The sequence below is a fragment of the Xenopus laevis genome, chromosome 5L (genome assembly GCF_017654675.1).
Source record: "Xenopus laevis strain J_2021 chromosome 5L, Xenopus_laevis_v10.1, whole genome shotgun sequence".
Taxonomy (NCBI): Eukaryota; Metazoa; Chordata; class Amphibia; order Anura; family Pipidae; genus Xenopus; species Xenopus laevis.
In genome coordinates, this window is record NC_054379.1 from 41,629,870 (window position 1) to 41,648,142 (window position 18,273).

Below are 18,273 nucleotides of genomic sequence, written 5' to 3' on the forward strand. Positions count from 1 at the left end.
TATTTGCAATATTTGACATTTTAAACATTTAAGGACTATGATACACTTGGTTGCAATTTCTACATGAAATCACACAAATAACAAGTGACGAATGCTGCACATCCAGTGCTCACAGCTGCACAATGGGAACAGACAGAAGTGTGTTGGAATGACTGCGAGTGACGGATTTTAAGTCAGAAGGGGCCCATTGCTGGGACACTGCCTTTATCTATAAAGGACTGGACTAAAGAAACGCTGCCCCACAGCATCTCCAGCCCCAGATATCAACATATACTGCCAGTCTTTATCCTGACGTGTTGGGGCTACAAATACATAAAGGGAAAACTTCAACCTCCGAGGTACCAATAGGCACTGCTGCCATACAACTTTTAAAAACAACCACTTCTATGATTAATATGCATAACTTCCACATGCATTAAATAATTTTTTTACTTCACTCGTGGCCCTTCTCGGGCCATATCCTAACCTACTCACTCTGATTTAGTCGCCGGCTTCCTGTCTGACCACGTGACGTCTCTAGATACCGGCGTCACGCCTCTTGCTCTCCAATTGGCTTGTTCGCATACGTCAGGTCCGCCCTCCGCCGCCTCTTTGTCGGAGTTTCGTAGCTATGGAAACTAAACTTTGTCTAGGACCTGCTGAACCTCGACATGGAGGCGACTGCGGGACAGCACGGTGAGAAATAATTACAGTAGTAGATACAATAATCAGTGTATTGTACACTTTGTATTTGTATCACGTTGATTGCGTAATTGTCTAATGATTCTAAATACAAAAAAGAAGCCTAAATAGCCTGACTGGCTTTAGCATATGAGAGGATCACGGTAAGAGTCATTCACCTTAACATTAACTTCTAGCTTAAAAAAAACACACCTAAACAGGTGTAGCACTATAGTAAACTGCTTTATTCTTTTAGCGGTTTAGCTACTTTCCTTGATGGGCTCTTACCACCTATGAGCTCTCTTTCCCAGGGGCAAGCCCTCGCACAAGGTGGAGGCAGGGTGTAGTGCAACTGTAACTTGGTGCAGTAACACAATGATGGGCGCCAGTGGTTTTGTTTTGCTTAAACAAGGAACTAGATTTATTGAACAGTATAGCAACATTCACAATGGAATATATAACCTAGATTAACACAGCAGCACAAAGGAGACATATACTCACAGCAAAGAGTAAATTAACAGCAGGTATGGATCAATTAGTCGATAGAAACTCTTGGTGTTCTTAGGGGGGGAACCTATTATCCCTAATCTCAACACTTAAGTCCCTCTCTGGGTTAGTAATACCCGGGGATCTTAATCCCACTAATCTCCTCGGTGGAGCCTTGAGCTGCTCAACTATTTAACCTTTCTGTCACTCCTAGAGTGATCTATAACAGAGTATAACTAACACTTACTAAGTACTAAGATGAGTTCCACCGCTCCCAACCTCTGCTGCAGACAGAGGGAGGATTTAGCAGCAAATGGACTCCAGACCGCATGGCTCCTAACCCTTTTATACTCTGGCACAGCACCACTCAGGTCACTGTGTGAATTGCAGGGATTACATAAGCACAGGAACACAGTACCCCTCCCAACTGTGTTTTAGGACCCATTTAGGTCTCCAAATAGCTAGAGATGTGCCTGTCAATAAAGTGTAAGGGTGTCTAAGATTTTCACATCCCTACATTCTCCCCCTGGTGAATTCCTTCCGTCCCGGCAAGGCACCTTCAAAGAATCAATATAGCAGTTAAGGCACATCATGCAAGACCTTTTAAAAAAAAAACAAGTTAGAAATACTGCAGTTCAAACACAATCAGTATTCTAGTCCATCAAATAGTCGAACCCACAGTCCTCTTTCAAATGCACTTAGGAGGAAGAAAAAAAATGGAATGAACCTACCCAATGGGCAGGTATTACTAAGACAGTCCATAGGTCTAACTCCAACTGGAGTAAATTGAAGAAAAATCCTTTTATAGTTCCATCTCTAACAACATACAGGCATCATATGTACCAATCTGGCATGAGCATCAATCAGACTCATCACAGCTGAGGAAGGACCAAAATATCCAGGTACCCCATAAGTGGGCCTACCCACAGTGTCATAAGTAAATAGGGAAGGAGGCCTCCTAACCCGATCACCTCTTCTCAATGGTTCAGGGTTGGACCCCCTGCACTCCACTGGGTCAGGGGCTGGATATCCTGGAGAATGCGGCTGGAAGGGAGGGGCATCAATATCTAACTCACCTCCGTGAAGTATATCATCACTTCCTTCACCAAGTGCAAGCATTTCTCCACTTTCAGTAGTAGATGGAACTTCTTCTTCTCTTACACCATCATTTGGAACCAAACCATCGTCCTCCACCACTTCGGAATTAGTATTCATCTGAGGAACCTGAGGAACAGGCAGCAAATGGTTTCGGTGCCAAGCTTTGACTCTTCCATCCGTACCCTGAATCCGATACACCGGAACACTGGGTAGCTTGGCTACTACCTCAAATAACTCCTTCCTCCATCGATCTGCCAGCTTATGCTTTGCACTGGGACCTAAGTTACGTAAAAGCACTTTATCTCCAGGCTTCAATTCACGGTACCGTACTTTAGCATCAAACCGACGTTTATTCCCAGCATTGACCTTTGCAGCATTTTCCTCAGCCAGGCAATAAGCTTCCTTCAAGCTATTCCGAAGGCGATTCACATATTGATAGTGCTCCTTACATCCAATTCCATCAGTAGAAACCCCCAGCTGTACATCTATGGGCAGTCGTGCTTCCCTTCCGAACATAAGGAAATAGGGCGAAAACCCAGTGGACTCATGCCGGGTACAATTATAGGCATGAACCAGGGCACTTACATGACGACTCCAAGAGGGTTTTTCTGTGACCGAAAGAGTACCCAACATGTCCAACAGGGTTCGATTGAACCTCTCAGGAAGAGCATCTCCTTCAGGATGATAAGGAGTCGTGCGACTCTTAGCCACATTTAACAGATCTAGTAGTTCCTTTATCAACCGACTCTCAAAATCTCTTCCCTGATCAGAGTGAAGTCGATTGGGTAAACCATAATGGACAAAGAACTTCTCCCATAACACCTTAGCCACAGTAGCGGCCTTCTGATCTTTTGTGGGATAGGCTTGGGCATATCTAGTATAATGATCAGTCACAACTAATATGTTTCCAATCCCACTAGAGTCTTTGTCAATACACAGGAAATCCATACAGACTAAATCCAACGGCCCAGTGCTCTTTAAGTGTTCCATAGGAGCAGCCCGAGTGGGTAAAGACTTTCTTTGCAAACAAGGGACACAACGCCTGCAGTACTCGACCACCATCTCTCTCATTCGGGGCCAGAAGAACCGATCACGAATCAGTCCAAAAGTCTTTTCCACCCCTAGATGACCATGTTGATCATGTAAGCTCCTCAATACCATTCGCCGATAAACTTGAGGTAACACCAACTGCCTCCTCTCCGGGTGATCATGAAACAACTGAATCCGATAGAGACTCCCATCAATAAACTTCAGCTTGTCCCATTCTTTCAAGAATATCCGACTATCTTTAGGTATAGTCTTTCTCATAAGCTCGGGATCCTTTCTGGCGACAGCCTCTCGGACATACCGAACCACTGGGTCTCTCTTTTGTCCCCGAATCATATCACCATTACTTAGTTGAAGACTCTGGGATACTCCTAACGTCGTAGGATATGCGTACATAGAAGGAATGCAATCTTCTTTTCCTCCCAAGGAATCCACCAACCGCAATTCAGAAAAAGCCACTTGACCATTCTTCATAGCTGCAGTAGCACAGTGAGCAGCTACTGACAAACTAGGTAATTCCTCCCATTCATCCTCTTCCAGACAAGGAGGTAGACCAGGACGTCTGGATAAGGCATCAGCACCTACATTTTTAGGACCAGGCTTGTACTTCAGAGAGAACTGATAATTGGATAAAGCGGCCAACCACCGATGCCCAGCAGCATCCAACTTAGCAGTGGTTAAGATATAAGTCAATGGGTTATTGTCTGTCCTTACCTCAAACTTAACCCCATAGAGATAATCATGCAGTTTGTCGGTAATTACCCATTTCAACGCCAAAAACTCCAATTTGTGCACTGGGTAATTCTTTTCGGCTGGATTAAGACTTCGGCTAACATAGGCAACAGGCTTCAGACCCTCCGGGTATTCTTGATGAAGAATGCCGCCCAGTCCTTCATAACTGGCATCAACATGCAAAACATACGGTTTCTGAGGATCAGCATAAGCTAGGACAGGAGCCTCCGTGAGTCTTTTCTTTAGAGTTAAGAAAGCTTCCTCACAATCGGTGGACCACCGATCTTTAAGGGGGGGCTGGACAGACTGGGTCTGCTTGGAAGCACTCCCTGCCAGCAAGCCATTCAAGGGATGAGCAAGTCTGGAATATCCCTCTACAAATCTCCGATAATATCCACAGAATCCCAAGAAGGATCTAAGTTCAGTCAAATTGGTTGGCCTCGGCCAATCTCGGACAGCTGCCACTTTCTCGGGGTCAGTAGCAATGCCTTCTGCAGACACAATATGTCCCACAAACTTCACCGCCTTACGAGCGAACTTGCATTTATCAACAGAAAGCTTCAAACCCTCCTGCCGCAAGCGATCCAAAACATTAAACAACCTGGTATCGTGTTCTTCCAAAGTAGAGCCAAACACAATTATATCATCCAAGTAGACTATGCAATGCCTGGGAGTCAGATCACCCAACACCTTCTCCATGAGACGCTGAAAGGTGGCAGGGGCCCCACTTATACCTTGAGGCATGCGGGTGAACTCATAGAACCCCAAAGGACAGATAAAAGCAGTCTTCTCTTGGTCATCCCTACTCATGGGAATTTGATAATACCCCGAGCGTAAGTCCATCACAGAGAACCATGCACTACCATGTAATGCATCCAGTGCTTCATCAATACGGGGTAGCGTATACTGATCTGGGACAGTGCGTCTATTTAATGTTCGGTAATCCACACATAGGCGAACACTACCATTTTTCTTTCGTACGATCACAATTGGTGAGGCATATGGACTGCGTGATTCAACGATTATTCGTTGATCCTTCATCTTGTCCAAATACTTCCGAACATCTTCCAGATCACGAGGAGGTATGCGCCTGGACCTCTCTCGGAAAGGGGTATCATCACTCAATCTGATACTATGTTCAGCACGTTTAGCGCAACCCACATCCATCTCATCTACGGAGAAAACATCCCGGTACAGCAATAACTTCTGCTCAAGCATATGACGGTGTTCCATCGGATCATCAGCCTCCTCCAACTTGAAATTAAGTTTAATGTCCTCTTTCCCCTCAGGAACTGAGCAGGGATTAACACTCTCCACCGGGTAGCAATGTCCAACCGTATACCAGGCAGGGATGGTAACAGTATAAGAGGTAATGTTTTTAACTGTGACCACATCGGTACGAGGACATTTACGCCGGTAATCTTTCCTCTCAGGAACTATCTCCCAACCATTTCGGACAGCTTCGTGCGGGTCAGTCTCCAACAAAAAGTAACTGCCAGGGGTAGTAGACACAATTTCCACATACACTCGTAGGTTCCGTACTCCCCCTGGTGGAATTTCCACCGGATACCAAGGGTTTCCTATACAACCCCCAGGTGACTCGGGAGCGAAAGTTTGGCAAATTGCTTGCAACTCTGGAGATACGGGCAACACGGTTAATGGGGTTCCCTCCCGGGGTTGAAGGAATCGTAGAAACGCCTCCTCAACAGCTTTCACATTGGAGCCAACAATGACTGGAGCCGCTTCCTTACCTCCTGGTGGGGGACTCACATAAGCAACCACAGTGATGGGGGGATCGTTGTCTCCTACAAGTCCGGGGATGTGCAGTTGTACTTCCACACAGCCATCCATGTATGTAGGGCCCGTCCCCACACCAAACACCGGTACAGGACCCACTGTTTGCAAGGGAAGGTGACTGAGGTGTTGAAGGTAAAACGGACGATGTATAATGGTCAATTGGGAACCCGTATCAAATAGTGCGGTGGTCGGGACACCATTCACAAGCAGGCTGAAAGTACACCGTCGTCCCACCCCAGGGAGGTTCAGAGGTTTCCAACCCTTCTGCGTGCCCTTTCGCTTCGAAGGTAACTGACCCCCTTTACTGTGGAATTCACCCGAGCCAACTGACGGGTAACACTGGTACACTCTATGGCCCTGATGTCCACATCGAAAGCAGTCTAGCTGGGCAGTAGCACTAAAAGTCTTGGCTAGTGAAGCCATCCTAGGCCGGAGGGACGAATCTGGGGTCTTCCTAAGGGCTCCCTTTAGATCCTTCTGAGCAGAGGGAAGACTCCCAGTTGTCACCTTCTTACTGTGAGCGGACACTCTCTCAAGTTCAGCTTCCCTTTCTTTTACTACACCCATGATGGCACCCATTTCGGGCGGAGTACCCTGCCGATACATAATACGCAGCTCCATGGCTATGGGATGGCTTGCCTGCAGTCCCTGTAGAAGTTGGGTGCGTCGCATCTCATCAACCTCAGCAACAGGGATAACTTCCTTGTGAACTAATGTCCATAGCTTGCTTTGTAACCTACGCACAAAGGTGGACACAAGCTCTCCCTCCTCTTGATACAAGCTTCTGAACATATGGAGCAAATTATGCGGATTGTCACAAGCCCCATATACTTCCTCGAGTGCTTTCAGACAATCTCTAACAGAAGCTTTTAAGTGAGCCTTGCAAAATAACTTAACCACCTGACTGGCAGGAGGGCGCAGATTTTCGGTTAACCGGATCCGTTTATCCCCCTCAGGGCATGGACATTCTTCTATCATCTGCACTGCAGCCTCCTGCCACTCTTCAAAACCCTGCTCTCCTTCAGGGACAGGGAGAGTTCCCGAAAAAACCTTCAGCTTCGGGTATTTTGTCCCAGCAATGACAAGAGTAGGCAGCATCGTCCCTGCACTTGAGCTAAGGGCCTCTACTTTTCCCGGGGAATCCAGTCCACTAACCACTGTGGCGGAATCGAGAGGTTCCGTCTTTACCTCCAGCGCAAGTGGCAGGGAGGTTGCAGACCCAGCATATACAACAGGGCAGCCAAGGGGATAAGTTCCCACCGGGTAAACAGTATACGGTCCTTCATCGTCCCCTAGCTCCCGGGGGCCACAGTACAGTCTCGCCCGGTACCCCAGGACTCTCGACTCCATTTCCATCACGAGTCGGATGCCCTTTAACCTCACATGGTAAATGAGGGTAGGATGCATGAGCTTTACGCTGCAGCCGGTGGGAACTCGATCCACTGCAAAGGCACAGCGGGGGTTAACTTGCTCTGCTTCCGCCCACGCGTACACCTCTTGGGGACGAAGTAGCGGCATGATGACCTACAATGTTCCCTCTTGGAAGAGTAGGCCCAGTTCCAACAACTTATCAGCGAAGGTAAAAACCACAAAATCCTCCTTTTGCCTCTTGGGTCCGCACTCGCAGCGCCTGTCACACTAGGCTGCGGTGCGGAATTACAGTTAACCCCTTCAGGGCCCCACGTTGGGCGCCAAAATGTAGCACTATAGTAAACTGCTTTATTCTTTTAGCGGTTTAGCTACTTTCCTTGATGGGCTCTTACCACCTATGAGCTCTCTTTCCCAGGGGCAAGCCCTCGCACAAGGTGGAGGCAGGGTGTAGTGCAACTGTAACTTGGTGCAGTAACACAATGATGGGCGCCAGTGGTTTTGTTTTGCTTAAACAAGGAACTAGATTTATTGAACAGTATAGCAACATTCACAATGGAATATATAACCTAGATTAACACAGCAGCACAAAGGAGACATATACTCACAGCAAAGAGTAAATTAACAGCAGGTATGGATCAATTAGTCGATAGAAACTCTTGGTGTTCTTAGGGGGGGAACCTATTATCCCTAATCTCAACACTTAAGTCCCTCTCTGGGTTAGTAATACCCGGGGATCTTAATCCCACTAATCTCCTCGGTGGAGCCTTGAGCTGCTCAACTATTTAACCTTTCTGTCACTCCTAGAGTGATCTATAACAGAGTATAACTAACACTTACTAAGTACTAAGATGAGTTCCACCGCTCCCAACCTCTGCTGCAGACAGAGGGAGGATTTAGCAGCAAATGGACTCCAGACCGCATGGCTCCTAACCCTTTTATACTCTGGCACAGCACCACTCAGGTCACTGTGTGAATTGCAGGGATTACATAAGCACAGGAACACAGTACCCCTCCCAACTGTGTTTTAGGACCCATTTAGGTCTCCAAATAGCTAGAGATGTGCCTGTCAATAAAGTGTAAGGGTGTCTAAGATTTTCACATCCCTACACAGGCAAAGCATGGGGTTTATGTAACCTAAAAGCTGCATATTACATACTAAAATTTATATAGTGAGTAGCCCTTCTTGTAAAATATATAGTGAATAAACAGGTCATGAAACTCAGAGGTAACTTCTAATATCCTAATATTTTGCAACTGGGGGTACTTTATTTATTATAATACACAAATTTCAGTGAGTCATGTGACAGAAATGACATCAGAACTCACCGTTTATAAGGATATAATTTACAAGATATTCATGGCTTTTGTGTATTATATAGTGGATACTGTACCCACTTCTGTAATTTATAAAGATATTATGTCACTGAGGAGTTATGTGACCATATAGAAGCACGAGGCCAAAGGCGTTTAATTTGAATGCAGCAGCATCAAATTCGGCGCCCGGGGACCCCTGTTATGAACCCTGACGTCAGAACGCACCATTTATATAGTAAATAAAGTACCCCCTCTTGTAAAATATAAGGATATTATAAGTTACCGAGGAGTTTCATGACCATATAAAAACACGAGGCAGAAGGCCGAGTGTTTTTATACAGGCCATGGAACTCCGAGGTAACTTCTAATATCCTCATATTTTGCAACTGGGGGTACTTTATTTATTATAATACACAAATTTCAATGAGTCATGTGACTGAAATGACATCAGAACTCGCGTTTGTAACTGATGACATCAGAACTCACCGTTTATAAGGATATAATTTACAAGATATTCATGGCTTTTGTGTATTATAAATGTATAAATGCCAACCTGAAAGTCCCATTAAAGGAATTGTGCTACATACATGCCTATACAGTTAGGCCCATAAATATTTGCAAAACCATTAATATCAAAAGATATATGTCCCAAGGCTTTTCAATAGTATAAATAAATTATTTATTGAAATTCATATTAAAAATTGGATACATACTGACCCCACATGGCCCACCTTACGCGTTTCGTACCCTCCAGCACTTAGTCATAGGTATCTCAGAGACATAATAGGTGTCTCAGAGACACCTATGACTAAGTGCCGGAGAGTACGAAACGCGTAAGGTGGGCCATGTGGGGTCAGTATGTATCCAATTTTTAATATGAATTTCAATAAATAATTTATTTTTACTATTGAAAAGCCTTGGGACATATATCTTTTGATATTAATGGTTTTGCACATGGACTGCCAATAAACTGGGGCAAGTCCCTTTGGCTTGGTTATTGATTCACAGAAATCAGAAGTGGACCCCCGATTGAATAAGAATGGTTCCATAAATATTTGGACAGACAACTTTTTTTTCTAATTTTGGTTCTGTACATTACCACAATGATTTTTAAATGAAACAACTCAGATGCAGTTGAACTGCAGACTTTAATTCAGTGGATTGCATAAAAATGTGAGGAACTAAAGCCTTTTTTTTTAACACAAATCTTTTTAACACACTTCATTTCAGTTACTTGTAGCATGTGATGGAGTTTTCAGGAAGATAAAAAAAACGGAAAAAAAACTGTTATAAAGAAGTATCTTCAGTTGGAATATAAATATATAATAATGTCCCCATGTTGGAATATAAAACAAATGGAAAGTTTGTGAAAAGACTGATGTTCAGAGGATCAGATTCATGCACACAAAACCTTCCTTTCTTGAAACTGTGGCATCTCTTTGTTCCAAGGCTTTCAGGGGAGGCTTTTGTTCAGAGTTGTTATCTTTATGAGTAGTAATTTCTCTTATACCCCACATGGGTCTATTTGCTGACGATGATACACTATAATAATATTTCCAACTTTAGTCTTTTTAAGGATTGCATCACGTGCCACTAGTAATTGGAAAGTATATATATAGGGGCTGATGGAGGGCAGTTGAGGGGGTCTTTTTGTACCTCAAGGGGTTTAGTTCTTCTTTAAAATCTCCTGTCCTGGTGCGGCTTCTGTTTCTTAATGTAAAGTGACTTGTAGGGTCTTCATCTAGAGCGACTTTTTTGTGCAAGATTGCTTCTGCGAGTGTGTGCATCTGACAGGAGAGACAGGCAGCATGCTGGCTATTTGATCGCTGGCCATGGGGCACGTAACTTTGAAATCCAGCCCTGCCCAGCAGAAGGTCACTACAATTATTACAATATCAACATTTTACTTGAAAAGTGAGTTTATATCAATATAAACATGCTACATTGCAGTATCTTGCCTGTTTGTCACATAATGAATTATTGCAAGTATATAAATGCTAGTTTCAATGGGTGTCCTCAAAAACGCATTAACCAAAAGCAAACTGTTTTTGAGATGCCAACTTTTTAATGAGGTAGCCTGGGGGGAACAACAGTGTGCCACTGAAAATGTGGGCATGGCCTATTTATTGTGGGGGTGGGGCTTTTTGGGAGAGCCTTTCTCACATCACTGAAAGCTCACTGTGCATGCGCACATGTTACTTGTAGGGGGAAATTGTTAAAACCAGGGGAATGGAACATAATGATGCGAATGGGTGACGAGGGGGGGGGACTAAACTGGATAGCTTCCATTGGAGTTTACAGATATGGTGTTTTTCAGCTTTCATAATTGTTTAACTAGGTGTGATAAATAGGGAAAGTCATAAGAATGTTAAAATGAATGCACTATAAATAACACTAATAATAATAATAACTAATTTTCCCTGTGTTCTGTATGTGCCCTACCTACACATAATATTATAGAAAACCTACAGACGGGTGATAAAATGTATACGGTATATGTATGCAGTATTGGCACTGATGACTCAAGAGAAATTGTAGGTGGCATTTGTACTACACGTGTGAAAATGGATGGCATGGTGGTTATTGCTGGACATCCTTCAGGGACATTTTGGATTAGGTGGATGTAAAAAGTAAACTGTCAGCTCTTGACCCAGTCTAGAAACCAGTGCAACCAGTCAGCAGTGGAAATTCATATGTCGAGGTTTGATTTGTAAATACACAATAAATTTCCATTTTGTCGAATAAACTATAGTACAATGGCATCAGTATTGAAAACCACTGTTAGTGGAGCTTAATCCCACTAAAGGACATCGTGTTAGGTTCAGTTGACCTCATTGTTTGACAAAATATAACTGTGAATAGTCAATTTTACCGAACAATTGATTGTATATTCTCCTTGTGGTATCAGTCTATAAGGTAACAGATTTTTTTTCTCCCCACAGCTCCAGAAGTATTTCAGATTTCATTTGTTTTCCCCAATGGAGACACATATGGTAAGATTGAGTAGTTAATGTGGCATGTATAAGAGTGTTTGTGTCATATTTGGTATCCCAAAACCCAGAACAGATGCCAGGCTTCTGGTCACGGCTCACGTTTCCACCTATAACAGCCACCTTTTGCTTCTGGAGGAGCCCTCCACTACTCAGATGCTGCCAGGTCTTTAAGTGAGAGAACCAAGGCAAAAGTTCTGGGCAGACAAGGGAACCGTAACGTGTGACAGGAGGGATAGGGTAAGAGCTAATTGTAGTCGTACAACAGGCCGGGGTCAAAATCAATCGGTCAGCGCAGTACAGAGTAAGGATCTGGAAGAATAGTCAATAACAGGCAAAGGTCGGTTCAGGTAGCAAAACAGCGGTGGTCAAGGAACAGAGAAACAGACTAGAAGTGCACCCAGAAACTCTGCACAATAGACCTACTTTTGGCAATGAGAAGTAGGACGTGGTGCCTTTTTCTTAATTTTACACCAAGCACAATGACGTTAAACTGACGTGCACCAACAGAGGAAGGCTGCGAAGGTCCCTGCAGGTATGCCTGCCAACTCCCAGGTACTTTTACAGTTTGATATTAAAGCGATAATTACTCTTTTTATTATACACATACCTTACATAAGCTTTTAGTGTACTTTTTATTTTAGTCAATATAATTTATGTGTTCAGTTTTATATGAATAAAATGTAGCTATAGTACAATCGGGGTTTACATCTGTGGGTTTTCAGGTCACCGATTGCATGCCCGACAAACCTAAGCAGCCATGGATTAAGCCATTCTTTATATATTCTTGTTTTACTGCTGTTAATTATTTAGGTAGTTATCGCTGATTCATATTTGCCAAACTGAGGGTAACTCTGATCCTGACTTGTTTATGAACTTGAGGCCTGCTTAGCTCTGCAATATGTAGAGGACTTTAATAAATTATGTGGTAAAGTAGGGGTTTGTAGATAGCTTGACTAAAACAGACCAAATGTAGTTTTGTGCTATGCACTTCCAGTAATCAAATAATCAGAGATAGCTACATTCCTAGCCCATACCTGTTTTTCACGAGACAGTTCCGTTTTGACAGTTTAGCCCGCAGTCCCAGTTTGTTACTGAAACGTCCTGCATTTCACATTGATCTTCTTCACTGACGCCAGAAAAAGATACAATGTTTCTAAAACTTAATAAAACGTGGCTTTTGGCAGAGAGCCAAGAATACTTGGCACTTGCACTTAGATACATTTGTAACTATTTAAGATAAGCAGGTCTCTTGGGAGAAATGAGACTTGCAGCAAAAAGGGAAATTCACCTTCATTAGCAAAACTGTAATAATACATAAAACATGACCATAAAACCCCCAGAATGTGGTCAAATTTTCCATAACCTGCTAAAGTTTGTAAAATGGACATGGCATATAGGGGGTGTGGGCACAAAATGGGCATGGTTAAAAAGTTTTCATATACTATTTGTCCCCATTTTCAAATGTTGGAAGGTATGCCCTAGCCTAAAGAAGGCACATGCCCAATTAATTTAAATGATTGCTTTGTAAAGCATCTTAATCTAAAGAAATGGGAAAAGTCAAGCCAGTCCTTGCATGGCCATTATACTATATGTTTTAATACCAAGCATTTGTTTTTCCTCACTTGCTAAAAAGGCATCCAAACTTTTTGTTGTGCAGATTTCTATAAACCTAGCAGCCACATGGTCAATTGGCATCCATTTCTTATGTAATTGCATGCTATCATTTCAGATGGAGAATGTACGAGAACACCATCAGAATTATTGGAGAGGAATGGAACAGGAGTCCATAAAACTCCATGTGGTTTGACCTATTCAGGATTATGGAAGAATGATAAGGTAAATGTTTTTTACTTGCAGTGCACAATACTGATTTTGCAAGGTAAAGTGCCATGCCCCAAAAGCTATAGGCCCATCAACTCATATAATTCAATGGGTAAACTCAGACCCAGAGATTAAAATATTTGTCTCTCTCTTATGTCTGATTTTGTGTCACTTCTGTAAGCATTACTATTTTACAGAATGGGACTAATTTATAAATACCTGGTAAATTTCTCCCTGTGTAGTAAACCATATCAACCAATTATTGGTTACCAAGTTACAGCCAGGTGCAGTTAGAACAATGAAAGCAATGCCATGTGTTGCTACCCAGGAGCAATTTGCTTAGTTTTTATAAATAACCCCAAATTAGTTTTAATACATACAAGATGTCATTTACAAATCCCAGATGCATAAGTGCAAGCGTGCTAAGGGGTGCAAGAGCACACCCCTTAGTATTCACTTACAGAGCACTTGTGCCTGATTAAATATCCAGCACTTAGTGCAGAGAGCAGCGTCAGGAGACAGCTCAGCCCTAATTCAAGTGGTAATAAAGAGCCCAATGCTGGCTGCACTTTCTGCAACTCCCTAACTTGCATTTCTGAATGACGCCAAAGTAAAGGGGTGGAAGGGGGTCACCTACGTCCTCCCCCATCTCACTTACGCAGTCAGCACTGTATTAGTGAAGAGAGATGCAGGTCTCAGAAATGGAGCACGAAGGCCTGTGACTATTGCAGAGAAAATGGCAGATTACAGACGTTTTTTTTTTTTTTTTGCACTGTCCACACTGTGAAGTGCACTGTAAACAAGCCCTACAGTTTTGCCTATCTTTCTGCTAAAGTCAAGTAGTAGAGCAATTTACTTTATTTATTTTGCATACAACGGGCCAGATTAAATTAGATTACAAAAATGTATGCATTTATTCAATTCCATATATTCCCATAGGATAACCATAAAATAAGTTTTTCTCATGAAATTATATCTGAGCCAGAATGTGTTTTTTGCGTGTCTTGAGTCAGAATATTAAATTCTCTTATACTACAGATGAATGGCATCGGAAAACTTGAACATCCATCAGGAGCAGTTTATGAAGGAGAATTTACTGATAATATGTTTCATGGGAATGGTACATACATTTTCCCAAATGGAGCCAGATATATAGGAATCTTTAACCAGAACAGGTGAGATTTAAACCTTACTTTCAAAAAGCATGAAAACTACTTGTTTAGCTTTTGCCACTAAGGGGCATTCAACCACCTTGAGTTTATTCAGTGCCAGATTTGAAAATAGCGCGCCCCTAGGCCGGACGCCTCCTGCGCCCCCTAACCCGGTTGTGTGCACACGCCACTGACGCATGCGCACGCGTTACCGTTGTGTGTGCGCACCACAACTGTCAAGCAGACGCAAGCTGCCACCAATGCACGTCCCTACCCCCAGCTCAAATCTTTTTTAACCTCTCACCTAATTCCTTCCAACTTTCTCCTCTCTCCAACTTTCTCAGCTCCAACCCATGGCTCCTCCCCAATTCTCATTCCTCCCTATCATATGGCTGCACACATACAGGTGGGGCTTGGCAAAGTCTTGTTGTAATCGTAGTCCACAAGTTTCCTTACCCCAGAGCCTGTCAAAGTTCTAAGCTGTAGAGAAACTACAAGATCCGGCATTTCTCACACAAATTCACCGATCAGGCACTATACAGGAAACTGTGCTTCGGGTTTCCTGTAGGAACCCGTAATTATAGAAGTGGCTGGGCGGCATGCCTTCCTCTGGATCAACTGGCAGACAGGTAGTTAATAAAAAAATAAAAAAAAAGGTTGAACTCGATGGACATGTGTCTTTTTTCAACCTTACTTACTATGTTACTATGCCGCCCCTACAAATGTGCCGTCCTAGGCCCGGGCCTTTGTCACTTGCCACAAATCCGGGCCTGAGTTTATTCCAGTAGGGTTTTTAGATGCGTATTGGTGAAAGTTAGATTTCACCATTTGATACTCTTCTAAAACCCCCATAGGAATGAATATAAAGTGGGTGATTTTTTTCTGTGGTGAGCTTTGATCTAACATTTTGATAAATCTGCTCCTTAGTGACAGAATGGAGGTTTAAATTGCAGTTGGAAAATGGAATAGAGATACCTACGTGCCTCTCCAAGCACTCCCTTTATGAATACATTGCAACCATTCTGGAGCACAAGGACTTGTATATGCACGCATCTACCACAGGGCAGGGTAAAAAGTGAAAAAAACATGGCAGTTTGCACCTGATTATTCCACTTTGCACCCTGTCCCACAGTTGGTAAATAATCCCTTTTTATGGTCACAAATAAGTATTTTGATTCGGATTCTGTTTTCTATTTCAAGGGTGCTTCACCTATAGGTATCCTGACCATTTTTTCATATAGAATTTGTGCCAGTTCCGTTTTAGGTCAGAGAATCTATGAAAGTACTCCAATATAAGAAATGTGGGTCAAATATTTCCCAGAGGATTCCAAATATATTAATGCTTTCAGAACAAGACTTTTTTTTTTATTACAGTTGCCCTACCCTGAGATGATCTGCTGGTTTCCTTGAATTATCCAGGATAGAGGCTTAACTACTAGAGCAAACAGAGTTACTGGCATTATAAAGATATAATAAACTACATTGATTTAAAGAACAGGGATTGGCAAACAGCAGACTAAATTCAGAAGGGGTAATTTACAACACAGAACACAATGTTAAAAAAGTTAAAAAAAGACTATGCAAAAATCACCCCACTGCTATAGTTAAACTTGAGACAAAATGAAGCTGCCTTGTGACAATTAACAATCAAAGTTTTTTGTAATAATATAATAAGAGATGCCTAAAAGTGGTTTTCTGGGCCTTTTTGGTTTAAGCTGTACTTTAAGATCCAACATATTATCAGGTTATAGATATTCAGAAACTGAGGTGTTACTATCAACCTGCTATAGTTCTGGTGGTATATAGGACAACAAATAAGCAAATATCTTACCCTCATAAAACAAAGTTATAGCTATAGAAACATTGATGTAGCAGTCTCCATTGAATAGTTTGAGGGATATCCAATTCAGCAAATAAGCAAATCTTCTTAACTTGTTGACTTTCTGGGTGAACTCCCTTAACATGTAATATAAATGGCCCACAAATCTCACCCTAATTGGCCTTCAGTTTGTGACTTCCCCATGTTATGTGAAAAACAACAAATTCAGAAACCTTCCAGCATTTGTTTTGATCAGATTTATTTATATGAAAAATATACCTGATAATTATTCATATGTACGGAATTTGTGCAGGGTTACATCAAATAAGTTCATACCATTGAAACGTGAATTATTTCTGTTAATTAAAAAGACACATGAAACAACATTTCTGTACATTTTTGAAATGTCACATTTTATCTAGTTTCAGATAACTGCCTATTTAGTGTAGACATCTAGGACAGCAAATTAAAGCATTTCATGCATGAAGTATGTGTCAAAGAGAATCAAGGCTCACATACTCTTTACTTTCACAGAATGGAGGGAGAAGGTGAATACGTGGATGCACACGGACTGCAATGGAGAGGAATGTTTCATTATAAAGTAGCACCAGGATTAAAATTAAAGCTGCAAATATAGTTCCAGAGTTGCACCGAAAGAAGGACATCGTCTTCAAGTTAGTCATCTGTAGCACTTTATTGCTTGACCCTCTGGTGATACAGAAGAAGAAGTGATTCAGTTAAAGAAAAACACAATGTCCCTGCATTGAAAAGAGTCTTGCGCAGTTCTTCCTATAGCAAAGCTATATTATTAGTATTTTATTAAGAGATATATATACTGTTGAGTAGGGGCAAAATATGACAAATCAGTGTACACCAATAGAAAGGGCAGAGGACATTGTTTTTAACAACTTTAACAATGTCTTTATAGTGTTACAAACGCTATATTTATTTGAAGCTGATCCAGAAATATCAATAAAGCTTAATTGGAATGAGACAATGGACTCACTGCTGTTATGGCTGCCACCAATACCATAAAATACATCATAAGATAAATAAAAAACCATAGACCACACAGGGCACAACCTTTTATGGTCTTCTTTACCTTGATTACGCACTTTTAAATGCCGGAGATAGTGTGGAAAAATATTAGCAACAGAATAAACTCTTACTGCTGCTGACTGTAAAGCCAACCATACACTGGCAGATTTAAACAGCTGTTCTGCCCTAGATAATGCAAACGATTCTCTGCACTGCCTTAGCCTAATAAGAAAGCATCAATACTCTTCCAGATTACCAATATCCTGACATATTCCTTTTATATCATATAGTAAGTAGCAATCTGCTGTGGTTGTGTTTATTTAAAGGAGAACCATATTGTATATACTGAACTTATTGCTCCAGTCTAAAGTTTCAACTTCTCAATAGCAGCAATGATCCAGGACTGCTCCAGCAGAATTCTGCACTGAAATCCATTTCTCATAAGAGCAAACAGATTTTTTTATATTTAATTTTAAAATCTGACATGTGACTTGTGCTCTGATAAACCAGTCACTCTTTACTGCTGTACTGCAAGTTCGAGTGGTATCACCCCCTCCCTTTCCCCCCAGCAGCCTAACAACAGAATTATGGGAAGGTAACATTCAGTTACATTGAGTAGGAGAAACAACAGCCTGCCAGAAAGCAGTTCCATCCTAAAGTGCTGGCTCTTTCTGAAAGCACATGGCCAGGCAAAATGACCTGAAATGGCTGCCTACACACCAATATTACTAAAACTAACTAAAATAAGTACACTTGCTGGTTCAGGAATGAAATTTTATATTGTAGAGTGAATTATTTACAGTGTAAAAACTACATCATAAAAATCATGACACAATCCCTTTAACCTGGTTGCCAAAGCCCCTCTGTTCTTTATGAACACTAAGGGGACAATTTAAGAACGGGAATGTTTGTTTCTCTGATTCAGGCTTTGCAGCACATTTTTTCT

At 42.1% G+C, this 18,273-nt stretch overlaps 2 protein-coding genes across 2 annotated transcripts in view; one reads left to right on the forward strand and one right to left on the reverse strand.

Moving 5' to 3' along the window:
- Positions 1–625, reverse strand: part of dhx57.L (DEAH-box helicase 57 L homeolog) — a 39,490-nt gene extending 38,865 nt beyond the window's left edge. The window contains exon 1 of the mRNA XM_018262931.2: positions 475–625. The gene's annotated coding sequence lies outside the window, so the exon portion shown is untranslated. The remainder of the gene's footprint in view (positions 1–474) is intronic.
- On the forward strand, positions 604–17,283 carry morn2.L (MORN repeat containing 2 L homeolog). The gene is given in 5 exon segments (NM_001171791.1): positions 604–675; positions 11,448–11,498; positions 13,228–13,334; positions 14,358–14,494; positions 16,824–17,283. Coding segments are annotated over 5 exon segments (423 nt in total). The 5' UTR covers positions 604–650; the 3' UTR covers positions 16,927–17,283.
- The last annotated feature ends 990 nt before the right edge of the window (positions 17,284–18,273 follow it).